Genomic DNA, 12,949 nt, shown 5'->3' on the forward strand with positions numbered 1-12,949 from the left:
AGAAGAAGCAAGGATGGGACAAGAATGAGGAAACTGGACTTAAGACATAACTGGTTAAAAGTGACAAATGGAAAGGACATGTTTTTGAATTGTACTCTACATTTTATTGCCTAAATTATATGCTTTGTTATTGACCGATCAAGGGATTTGCACTGTTTGGGAGAGTTATCTTTCACAAATGTCCAAGGAGCATCTAAAAAAAGAGTAGAACTAACAGAAAAATGCTACTTTGTTCTCTTTTCTTGCACGCTCACTTGCTAGAATTTGCAAGTGAAAATTTGTATTTTGCACTCTTAACACAACAAGCACCATAGAAATTATGCTAAAGATTTCTGATTTCTCAATTAAAGCAGATAAATATAATTTTCCTGATGCTTAACTTTATAGCATAATATCAGTATAGAAGATTGGTTATTCTGGAACTGTGTGCAAAATTTTGAGAGATAATGCTTGGTACTTAAGGCAAGGTTAGGCTCTAAAAGAAGGAATCACTAAAAAAAAAAAAAAGCAAAATCACATTTTAATCATGTTAAATCATTATAACTATAGCAAATAAATTTTAACAGTATGACTTATCTAAAAGGCATTTCCTGAATTTTCAAGCTCATAGAAGAAGCAAGCACAAACTCCATGTACTTAAGTAAATCACACACACACACACACACACACACGTGCACATACAAACATAAATGCATGCATACATTAAGGTTGAGAAAACTTTATACATTTTCTCTATCTTGTAAGAAATATATGATTATTCTTTCTCTTTGCCAGGTGGCATTTTTGAATATGTGGAATCTGGCCCAATGGGAGCTGAAGAACTTGCATTCAGATTTGCTGTGAACACAATCAACAGAAATAGAACGTTGTTGCCCAATACCACTTTAACTTATGACACCCAGAAGATAAACCTCTATGATAGTTTTGAAGCATCCAAGAAAGGTAATTGACAAATATTTAACATTATATTTTCTGAATTCAAATTTCCAGGTATTCTTGAGAGATTTCTTAATTCCAAATGTAGTTAATAAGTCATTAGGAATATTTTCATGCAAATGTTTCTTTTAAAAATGCATAGAAATTTTATCAGGGAAGGTAAGGTGATATGATTAATGGTATAAAAAATGCTTATAACATGAAATGCAGTTAGGTCTGTGATTGTTTTGAAATTGTTTTTTTTCCTCAATAATCCTATTTTCTTATCAAAATATTCATATTTTTAAGACCCCACTAAATAAAATTTTACATCAGTGGATTTTAGAAATTTTTGGAATCCATTCTTACATTTTTACTTCTACTATCTGTCACTTCCAGTACATATTACTATTGTCTCAATTTATTGACTACCTGGAAAGTCCCATAGTTCCTAGTGACTTCCTAATGTCAGCTCAATCTTAAAATGTCATTGTAAAATTTTCAACAACCTTTCATTTATGTGTACTCCATGCCCATTTTTTTAAGATTTTATTTATTTATTCATGAGAGACACACAGAGAGAGAGAGAGAGGCAGAGGGAGAAGCAGGCTCCATGCAGGGAGTCTGATGTGGAGCTCGATCCCAGAACTCCAGGATCATGCCCTGGGCCGAAGTCAGGCGCTAAACCACTGAGCCACCTAGGGATCCCCTCTACGCCCATTTTTAAACAAGTTAATACTTCTTCTTGTAACTGAAAATCAATGGCTAATGATGTGAAAATAGAATTATAGGGAGATATAATTAGAATACTCTATAAATTTTGTTATTTCTTTTATTATGTTGTGAAACTGTGTTCTTAAGGATACGAATAGAAAAATAACTGTGGAATGTGATTTTAATATTTATAAAGTAAGGAAAGTAATAGAGAACTATTACCAAGGCAGGGATATTTTTAACCAAACAACAAATGTGTTTTGAGGGCTGTTTCCATACTCTTAATTGTCTTAAGTGGGTGATCCTTTCTTTTGTGTAGTTCGCATTCATGTAACAGGAATTAAATTTCATAATATAGCTTTTTCTCAAAGAAGTGGGCTTACAAAGCATTTGTTCTAAATTCATATTTTTAAAACAACATTTACTTTTCTGTAATGCTAATATTGTTTTATTAGCTACCTTACCTTAATAGAAATGTACATAATTATTTATCATTCTAACTTGGTCAAGATTTCTTCTAATTTCATTAATATTAATGGCAACTGACAAGGTACAATATTCTGTAAGATGAAAGTATCCTTTTTATCCTCGAGATAACTAGTGTTTATCAAAGCCCATATCTGTCTGCCCTTTGAATTCATAACTTTATGAATACAAATAAGTTTCCACATTTCAGAACCATGTCAGGGTGATGAAAGGTTTTAAAGGCTGGAAAAAAAGGGGTAAAGGTTATAGTGAAATACTACATTTGTCATCATAATTGCAAAATAAGTCATTAACTGCAAGACAACTGCATTTGATTAGTGACATAGTTCATGATTGTTTCCATTAGGAAGAGGAAACTCTGTCTCAAATGAAATCATTTAGACCAAAGAATATGGAATATGAGTGAAGTATAAAAAAATATTAATAGATTTCTTAATGGTGAATTCAAAGGAGCAATGTTAAAAAACAGACTAGCATGTTCTGACAACAGACAGGTTACTGGGATCCCTGGGTGGCTCAGTGGTTTAGTGCCTGCCTTTGGCCCAGGGTGTGATCCTGGAGTCCTAGGATCAAGCCCCACATCAGGCTCCCTGCATGGAGCCTGCTTCTCCCTCTGCCTGTGTCTCTGCCTCTCTCTCTCTCTCTGTCTCTCATGAATGAATAAATAAAATATTAAAACAAACAAACAAAAAAACAGGTTACTATCTTAGGAATTATGAGGTGTTAAACTCATTTGGTTTCCAAAATATTAAAAGGGGTTTACAGATTTTGTCACCCATTAAGATCTATTGAAAATCAAATTCACTAAATGACTTTTGCCTGAAGCTAGGAAGAGCTCAAATAAACATAATAAGTAACTTTCTTTATGAGATATTGAAAGCATAAAAGTCTTCATTTGGGTCTTACCTCATGAAATTCTTGCTTACTGAGCTATTATTACTGGTTAAAGGGCATAGGAGTATGCAAAAGAATAATATAAGACAGAAATCTGATATAATTTTTGAACCTGAGGTGGCTCAGTATATATATTATATTATATTATATATATATATATATAAATGATTAATTATAAAATAATTTAAATAATTGATTGGACATTTTAAAAAGTTTTTCAAAATATTTTCCAAGGCAATAAAAGAATAAGAAATCAGATACTTAAATTTTAACATTTTTTTCTGATATATGGTTTTTGTATTTTTAGTAATACTGTTTAGTTCAGTGGATACTTTGATATATTAGAACTTGAATTATTATTTGGATCATATCACTTTTAAATGAGTCTTCTGATAACTAAAAACTATTTATTTGAAACACATTTAAGATATTCTATAATAGTTTATTCAGATATTGTATATAAACTACTATAAGGTTTTTAATTCTTTTTGATCTGTGACTTGTCAAAAACCTGGTAAAGGAAGATCTTTTATTTTCAATGTATACGAATCAAAATCCATGTTAGTGAAAAATTTCAAACTCCAATCTTACTACTGATTCAGAATTTTAATCATATTTAAAAAGTAAGAATCTACATATTTAAAAAATTTACCTAGACCATACAGGAATTTTTGAAGAAAATTTAAACAAGTAAGTTTTTTCCAACTATAATTTATTTACTTACTAAATATCTCTATGTTTAAGAATCCTTCCATCACATTATGTTTTATGCAGCAAAATCTCTGAAGGAAAATATCAGAAAATTTCACACAGTTGAATTATAAACTATTTTGGAGAAGTTCAGTCTGAGCACCTAACTGATGCCTAAATCTCAATAATAACTCTACTTAGTCCTGTTTAAGAATTTGCAGGGATGAGTAAACAATTGTTTCTTGGAACAGACATCCATTTTTGGACATTTTGTATTTCCTTTTTTTTTAATTTAAATTGTATCAAAATTTATGAGAAACTTCTAACCACTTTACCTAGTTCTTCCTTTTCTAGCCAAATGAATCAAACTGAAGCCTCTTTCATAAGCCAGATCTTCAGATATTTAAAGATGATTTTCACATTTCCAATAATTATTTACTTTCTAAGCCCAAACTCCCTAGTTACTTCAGAAGACCTATAGAATGTGAAGTCCTATCATAGTTTATCTATTCTCATCTGAATAGCTTCCGCTTTGGTTATGCCTTTCTTAATTACTACAATTATTACTGATGCGAATAAAATTTCTTATGAGTGAATACAACTTCAAAAAAAATTTAGAACAATATAAAAACCTACATGTACAAAAGCCAAGTAAATAAAGATATTTAAATATTTAATGATTTTATTCTTTCTACTCAATGAGATTAATTCATATGAAATCACCCTTAATGAGCCATATTAGGTTTTGAATGTGTATTTGTATGCATAGTTTGACCTATATTGTCAGATATGTATAAATACTTAGCTATGTGTGGCCCTGGCTTCTTAGATGGAGAGGAGAAATCAAATGGCATCCATTATGAGTTTAAAATTGTAGAGGGTAGTCAGTGAATTTGGGAAGGAACCCTATTCCTCCAACTCCTAATATAATCTAATTTTGTAAGACGAACACTCCTCTTCCTTCTTAAATTCTAGAATGTTCTTCCTCTTTCCTTCTTTTGATATTATTTGTAGAATTATTTGAACATTGAGCTGCAGATGTCTGGAAGCATTTCCCTCCTAACAAACTGAAAATGTTTGGAGTTAGAGAAAATATGAAAATTACCTAAAAGTAGATGTTGTTTATAAGGAAAACAAAATCTTTCTTCAGTATAAACCTTCAGGCTTACAATAATAATGTGGTAATGTTGGCAAGCTTGCATCTCTCTTCATTATTGACAGACTTTTATCTCCTCTTCAGCCTGTGATCAGCTGTCTCTTGGGGTGGCTGCCATCTTTGGGCCTTCGCACAGTTCTTCAGCAAATGCTGTGCAATCCATCTGCAACGCACTGGGGGTTCCCCACATACAGACCCGCTGGAAGCACCAGGTGTCAGACAACAAAGATTCCTTCTATGTCAGTCTTTACCCAGACTTCTCTTCACTCAGCCGTGCCATTTTGGATTTGGTGCAGTTCTTCAAGTGGAAAACTGTCACAGTTGTGTATGATGACAGCACGGGTAAGAAAAATTGGTAGCCTTCAGGGCTATGCTTTAAATACACGTAATATTTTGAAACTTATTCAAGATTTCTGTGAAGGATCAGTTAGCATGAACTATCATATTTGATGAAGTGTGCAGATAGTGTGAAATACAATATTGAAATATTGATTCAAAGAATTCTTCTACTAGGTTTAGGATAGTTTCCTAGGGTAAAGTTTTATGACTGGCTGTTAGTGAAATTTATCAAGAAATTCATGATTTTGCCTTAATATTTTCTCTAGCTATTTATGTGCAAAAAATGTATATGAAAAATATTAACTTTTATATCGGTATACCTTATTAAAGCTTAAGAAACATTTTTTTCAACTTTGAAACAGTTAATACCCATTGAAATACTCAGTTTTTGGAACAATTTATGTGTAGATAGACACAGTTTAAGGACTTGGAAAATCGAATTTTCTACATGGTGTTAATTACAGTGTCTTTGATGAATATTTTAATGAATACTGGCTAGAGGTTGTGCTTTCTTGTTTCAGTGTAATTATTTTTATATATGAATGGTAGTTTTGAAGTAGCAATTAAAAACAAATCTCATAGATAAATATATGAAAATAAACATTAAAAATAAAATATTTACTTTCCTTGGCAGTTATATTGGTAGAAGTTTATACTATTTTGGCTATTACATACTAATAGGAATTTTACATTAAGATGATTATCATTGGTTCAAATAGTCTTTAAAATAAAATGCAAAAATAATATTTTATTCTAAGACATTTCACTATACCTTCATATTTACACTGTAATTATTGAAATAACAGAAATTGAAAATTTTCAATTTTCATATTCAAAAATTGGAATTCATTTGAATTTTAATTCTCCCAGAGTAATCTAGTAGCATATTTTGTTCATGCATGCAGTATTTAGAACTATGCGCAGGAATTAGTCTCTTTGCCCATAAAACTAACCAAATAGACAGATTTTTTTTTCCCAGGAAGACTAGGGACTAAGGAGGTAAGGGCTGAGAAAACAATGAAAATAATTTGAAAAATACTTTCATCAGGTTAATAAAGGTTGAGTCTCAATACACATTAATAAAATAATTTAACTTTTCTGATTTTAAAAAGTGAAGTGTTCACAAATAATTTTAACTTAGAAATACATCAAAAGCTTTTCAAAAAATAACTTAGTAAGTACCTTTTATATGTTTTTTAACTCAAATTAGAATTATTAAGTTTGTTGTATGATGGTCTACTCCCAAATCATTACTTTTCTGTCATTGATAAAGTTCTGTATGTCAAGTTATAAATGGTAGATTCTATGTGATTGCTTTTTCTGGGATTCTTTTTTTTAAAGATTTTTTATTTATTTACTCATGAGAGACACAGAGAGAAGGCAGAGACATAGGCAGAGAGAGAAGTAGGCTCTCTGTTGGAAGCCTGATGTGGGACTCGATCCCAGGACTCTGGATCGTGACCTGAGCCAAAGACAGACACCCAATCACTGAGCCATCCAGGTGTCCCTATCTGGAGTTTTATAATATGATGATCTAGGGCATCCTCAGCTACAAATTGGTCCACAAATGTTTATGAATGATCATATCCAGAAACATAAATATATGCACATATATTGTGAATCCATGGGTTCTTTACTTCTCTATTCCCTCTGACTTAATTCAGGTGAATGCTGTTCAAATATCACGTCTTAAAAAAAAAACAAATATCACAAGTCTTTATATATATGATGCATACATAAATGGTATATACACATACATACATACAAATGCATATAGGTGTATGGTATACATGTGATACTTGTATTTATTTCTTATTATCGTAAAACTCCTTATGGTAGGAAGGGTATTAGGGAATGTTCAAAATGTGTATTGATATAACACCTTTTCACTGTTCTGTTTGTGTGTGCACATATGTATTGTGACATTTTTATTTCATGTATATAGTTCTTGAGTGATTGACTAAAAAGATAATGGGATTTATGATCAAGATCAAATCACAATTTGGTAAAGTACAGCTTCATATGTAATTGATCTTTTGCTTTAATATTCTAAACACTTATAACTTTGAAACAAATTTAAGTAGAGAAATAAATGTAGTTAATTCAGTGAATGTACTTTTTTTAAAAGGTTTTATTTATTTATTCATGAGAGACAGAGAGAGAGAGAAAGAGAGAGAGAGAGAGAGAATGGCAGAAACACAGGCAGAGGGAGAAGCAGGCTTCATGCAGGGAGCCCGACGTGGGACTTGATCCCGGGACTCCAGGATCATGCCCTAGGCCGAAGGCAGGCGCTAAACCGCTGAGCTACCCAGGGACCCCAGTGGATATACTTTGAATGGAGATTTGACCTCCGATTAAATTTTTAAAAATAATTTGTTACTATTTAAAATAAGCTTTGCATACTCCTCACTTTGAAAGTGACATCGATACTTAGAGATTCCTAAATCTGATTTTTAAAATATTAATACTGAGTCACTACAGAATTATTTGTAGAGTAGGTGGACCTTAAAAGTACTCTGAGGAGAATAAAAGCTGATAATTGCTCTATTTCATGCAGTATTTAAAGAATATGAGTAAGGTACCTACTACATGCCAGGGACCAATGCAGATGTGTTTATACCAATAAAGCAAGTCCTGGCCCTGGCTGAGCTTCTAGTTCCTATTTTGGGATACGTGATTGTCCATGTTTTCACTATATTTATGAGTTAATTACATTTGCAACTGGCCACATGTAATTCTTTTAATTTAACACACTTTTGAGAATGTGGACTATTCTTGACATTTTTATAAGATAGAACTGGCCCTAAGATTCCTTTTGAAATGCATTCATAAATATATGGAAGTGAGCTTTTCTTTGTCTTTTCAGGTAGGTTTAAAAAGTCTCAAGGTGAAATTTTAATGATAGAATTCAACAGAGAGGATTTGTAAACTTCCAAGTGACCAAGATACCTATTTGATCATGTGGGAGGAAATCTGATTATAGCAAGGGCTGTGAACTGAAATGGGGGAAAATCCACTTCATACTTAGCAAGATAAACATCATTGACTCCATTATGGACTTATGTATCTGCTGTTTACTGCAGGACACACTGTGCCATTTTATTTACATTTCCTTTTTCCCTTTCCAGATTTATTTATTATGTATGCTATTCCTCCCATTTATATTCATTTCTATTTTGTTATGTTGTCCAGTTTGATACATGATAATTATACTTTCCTCCAGTCTTTGTTCCCACCCCCAAAACAGATGGGATGATAGATGAAATATAGTGCTGGAGTAGGAGAAATTCTTAGAATGATGTTAACAGGAGCTGTTTATTTTTTATGATAATTAGCATTTGTTGTTGTCGTGGATGAATGCTTTTAAACACCCTGAAAGTCTGTTATAGCTCTGAATGATGTCCAAAAATGATGGAGAAGAATTGGCTTCAGAAACAAAGCTGTGTTTCTGTCAGTCATTTTGGAACATATGATTCACTTTAAATATAAACTAAAAATAAGTTGGATAGCTGTCAGCTCGTAAGCAATTCCAGGATAAGTTCTGAATATTTGCTTTAAAATCCCTGTGTTTCATCTTTGTTTATAGACCAGCAGTCCATTAACAAAGAACTCTGGACTGGTAAACAGAAGCCTGGAATTCTATTCCCAATTTTGCTACCAAATGACTGGTACAACTTTGGAAATGAGAAGAATAGAATGAAAATAACTACAGAAAAGAGCTATAAGGCACTAGGCATTGTGATAGTTGCTATTATATAAACTGTTTCACTTAATCATCAAAACAATTTTGAGTCCCAAAGGAAATAAGTGACTGGCTCTTCTGCCCACTAACAACCTAAGACAGAAACCTGAACATCTTCCTTCATTTCTTCCCTTCTTCAAGCCCCTACATCAGGCTCTAACAATTGTCAATGCTACACCTCTATGGTCTCTCAAATCTACTTTTTCCATCGTCTCTAGCAGTTCTTAGGACAAGATTATCATCATCTCTCACATGGATTACGCTAACAGCCTTCTAACTGGCCTCCCTACTTCAAGCCTGCATCTATTGATCCTGTCTCCATACTGCAGTTAAAATAATGTAAAAAATACAACTGTGACCCATTATCCTTATTAATATCTTCTCATTGCTATAAGGATAAAGCCAAAACTTTTTTAACAGCCTTATAAGACCTAACATGATCTAGTTCCTGTAGCTCTTCAGTGACATTTGAGTCTGAATTCCTTGCTTATGTCTTTTCAGATGAGCCATTAAACTTCTTTCAAGTTGCCCAAAATCCTATTCAGAAACTTCTTTTTCTAGCCCCCAGTCCTCACTAATTGTGCACACACACGTGCACACGCATATTTTCACATGCATACCATCTGGCTTAGGTGTCACAAAGAAAGTCTACCCCAACCCTGAGTCCTAAGGCTGGAATAGGTTTCCTCCAACACATCCTAGCACCTGGCACTCCCTTTACCCTCACTTGAGAACATTCATCAAATTATGAATGACTTTTCTTAGATGTATTTTACACTAGATCAAATCTGAGCAAAAAAAAAAAAAAAGAAAGAAAGAAAGAAAGAAAGAAAGAAAGAAAGAAAGAAAGAAAGAAAGAAAGAAAGAAAGAAAATCTGAGCACACATCTGAGCAGAATGAACCCTAAGGCTATTAATTATTCTGTCATCAGCACCTAGGTATTCCCTGGCTCATGAGTGTATCTTAATAAATATTTAGGGAATGAATGCTTAAAGAAGTATTATTGCATTCATTGTTTAGAAGATGAAACTCAAGTGGATTAAGTTATCTACCCAAGGTTAGTTTAGGTTAAATTTTTGGTACTTGTATTGAATAAATAGATTCAACAATTTTCAGAAATTATATATAGGCATGATTTCTTCTATCATTTAAAAATTTTGTAAGAAAGCTAGCAAAGAATTGTGCTTATATCCTATTTCAAATACAATTAAATATACATTTATTCATTTATTTATTTGGACAGTCATTATCAAGCATCTTCTGTATGTCAGGTGGTATGTTAGGCATAAGGGTCAGTATTATAGATAAAACTTGGACTGTCTCCATGGACTCAGAGTAAAGTGAAAGGGAGAGAGGACATGTGATCAGGACAGTGTAACAAGTGCAGACAGAGGCAAGAGAACAATATTATGGTAGCTCAGAAGAGGAAGGAATTAAAGCTACCTAGTAAAGGGAGAGGAGAGTTTTGGACAAGGTGGTATTAACAGAAAGTTTTCATGAAGGACAAGTAGAAATGGTTCAAATGGAGAAGAGGCCAAAGGGAGCAAAATGTATAAATGTGACAGTGCTTGAGTGAGCTAGTTTTTTGGGGAAATGAAAGACTTCTTAATTATGACTGAGACTCATAAACAAGGATGATGAGGAATAATGAGGAGAATTTATAAAAGGCCAGCATGGGAGAAATCACAAAGAGCTTTTTACTGACCACTCTGTCTTTTCTTCCCCCTCTGCCCTGATATCTATATGGGTACAGCAATATCTGTCATGTTTGCATGATATGACCTTGCTTCCCAAACCATCATTGAGTGTATCTTAGAAATGGGCATATACCCATTCAGTTTCCTTCCTTTGAACTCAGAAAAAAACTTAGAGAGAGGGACATCTAGAAGCCTGAACAATCATGCTTACTATGGTCTTTGATGTAAAAACATTCTGCATTGAAATCTTGGTTCTGTTGTATACTTTTCAGCAAGTTACTTGCTTTTAAAAGTGAGTTGATGCATTTATAAAATGAAGGTAATACATACCTTAGAGGACTATTGTCATGCTTCATAGAACCCACATAGCAGTAGCTTAAAACTTACAATAATACAAATGCCATGGCTATGTGCTATTTATCCTTTATTATACTCTAGGAAAAAGGAATTATTAATCCAATTTTTTTTAGTATAAGAAAATTTAGATGCAGAGAGTTGAGATAATTTGCCCAAGGTTACATAACAAGTAAATGGTAGATCCTGGGTTTTGATCCTAGGCAGTCAATTTCAGAACACACTGTTTAATTAAATACTGTGATATAGTGTTAGTTCTTTGATTTGATTCATTTTGTTGTCCTTAATTTAAGCAAAGAAATGACACAATCAGAACTATTTTTGGTAAAGATTCTCTGGCTATAGCATAAAGAACATATTGGGGCTATTGGGATATGGTGGGAAATAGGCAAGACCAGAAGCAAGAGAATTTCTAAATTAGTCAAGTTTTTAAAAAGATAACAGTCTCACCTAAGTAGTTTTTGATGGAATGCTACTGAGGTAGAGAATTCTAGGAAGATTTAGGGGATACAGATTGTAGGATTTAATAAGTAAATAAGAAGAGGGAGTGATGGAGACAGAGAAATAAGAATGACCTTTATGTTTCTGGTCTGGACTGTTAATCATTGCCACATTTACCTAACAGGGGAAAACAAGCATAAGAGATTTCGGAGAGGGTAAATTTGGTTCTTAACACGTGAGCTTGAAGTGTCTATGAAATATTCCCTTGGAATCATCCAGTGATGTATATCATACGTGCATCTTGAGAACCAGGAGTTTTCAGATGGGCATATCGGGGTCCCTTGGTGGCTCAGTTGGTTAAGTGTCCAATTCTTTACTTCAGGTCAGGTCATGATCTCGGGGTCATGAGATCAAGCCCTGCATCTGACTCTGTGCTCAGCAGGGAGTCTACTTGAGATTCTCTCTGTCTCTGCCTCTGTGCCCACCCCTCTTAAATAAATAAATAAATAAATAAATAAATAAATAAATAAATAAATCTTTAAAAAATGAGCATATAATACTTCAATTGACGTTTGTTCTGCCCTTCATTTGTAATTCTTGTGGTATGAGGAAATAGAGAAAATGTGCTAAAAAACAAGGTCATTGTATAAGAAAATCCAATTATGTTAGTGAGTAGGCAGTCACGGAGATCAATATAAACATGGGAAAAATTTAAGGGAGATAATATAAATTATTTTAACTAATGGAAGAAGTCAGTCATTTTTAAAGTCTAATATTTAACAGGCTGATCTTTGATTAATTTATATGATATGAATATAGAAAAAAGGTCTTTATCCTAAAGAAAAGAAGAAATGCTTTCTTCACTAACTTTAATAGCTTGGATGAAGTGTACGTATAGACTATGTTCTAGACACATCTGTGTGTGCTTTTGGAGTTGGTTTAATAAAGTGTAAAATCAATTAATAGTATTTTTTAAATCTTGGACCTGTGTTTAAATAGGATAAAGTAAAATAAAATGATTCAAAAGAATAAGTTAATATGAAAATATATATTCCTGGAAGACACTAATTTTCAATACTATGACAATTTTTGTATTATAAAACTTATAACCAAATAATTTCAATTTTATTCCAGGAAGTGGGGTAATTTGGATCTAAGATGATTATATGTTGTACAATCTAAGTACAAACCTTCAAGTTCTTTCATTCCAAGTGCACATACAATTAGCAATTATGAGTTAAGCCTAATTATTTGGATATAGTTGATTACATAGTTTGGTATATTAGTGTTTTCACAAAGTTGGTTTTGCTTGAACATAGTTTCTTTATTCCTATTTAAGCAAGCATAAAAATTATTTGGAATATTAGTACTTGGGCTCTGATTAGATGACAGTGAGTATTTTTAAACATATTCAAAGAACTAATTTTTAAGTTTTAAAATATATGCCAACCCTACCTAAAACATTAAAATAAAATTTCTAATCCACCGCAATCAAACAATTCATATGCCTACATATGTGTA

At 32.6% G+C, this 12,949-nt stretch overlaps 1 protein-coding gene across 2 annotated transcripts in view; it reads left to right on the forward strand.

Annotated features, from left to right (window-relative positions):
• Positions 1 to 12,949, forward strand: part of GRIK2 (glutamate ionotropic receptor kainate type subunit 2) — a 1,061,838-nt gene that overhangs the window by 656,655 nt on the left and 392,234 nt on the right. For both annotated transcript variants that reach the window (XM_038554811.1, XM_038554812.1), the window contains 2 exons: positions 775 to 942; positions 4,940 to 5,197. In XM_038554811.1, the coding sequence (XP_038410739.1) occupies positions 775 to 942; positions 4,940 to 5,197 (426 nt within the window). The remainder of the gene's footprint in view (positions 1 to 774; positions 943 to 4,939; positions 5,198 to 12,949) is intronic.

This window comes from Canis lupus, chromosome 12 (genome assembly GCF_011100685.1).
Source record: "Canis lupus familiaris isolate Mischka breed German Shepherd chromosome 12, alternate assembly UU_Cfam_GSD_1.0, whole genome shotgun sequence".
NCBI classification, from domain to species: domain Eukaryota; kingdom Metazoa; phylum Chordata; class Mammalia; order Carnivora; family Canidae; genus Canis; species Canis lupus.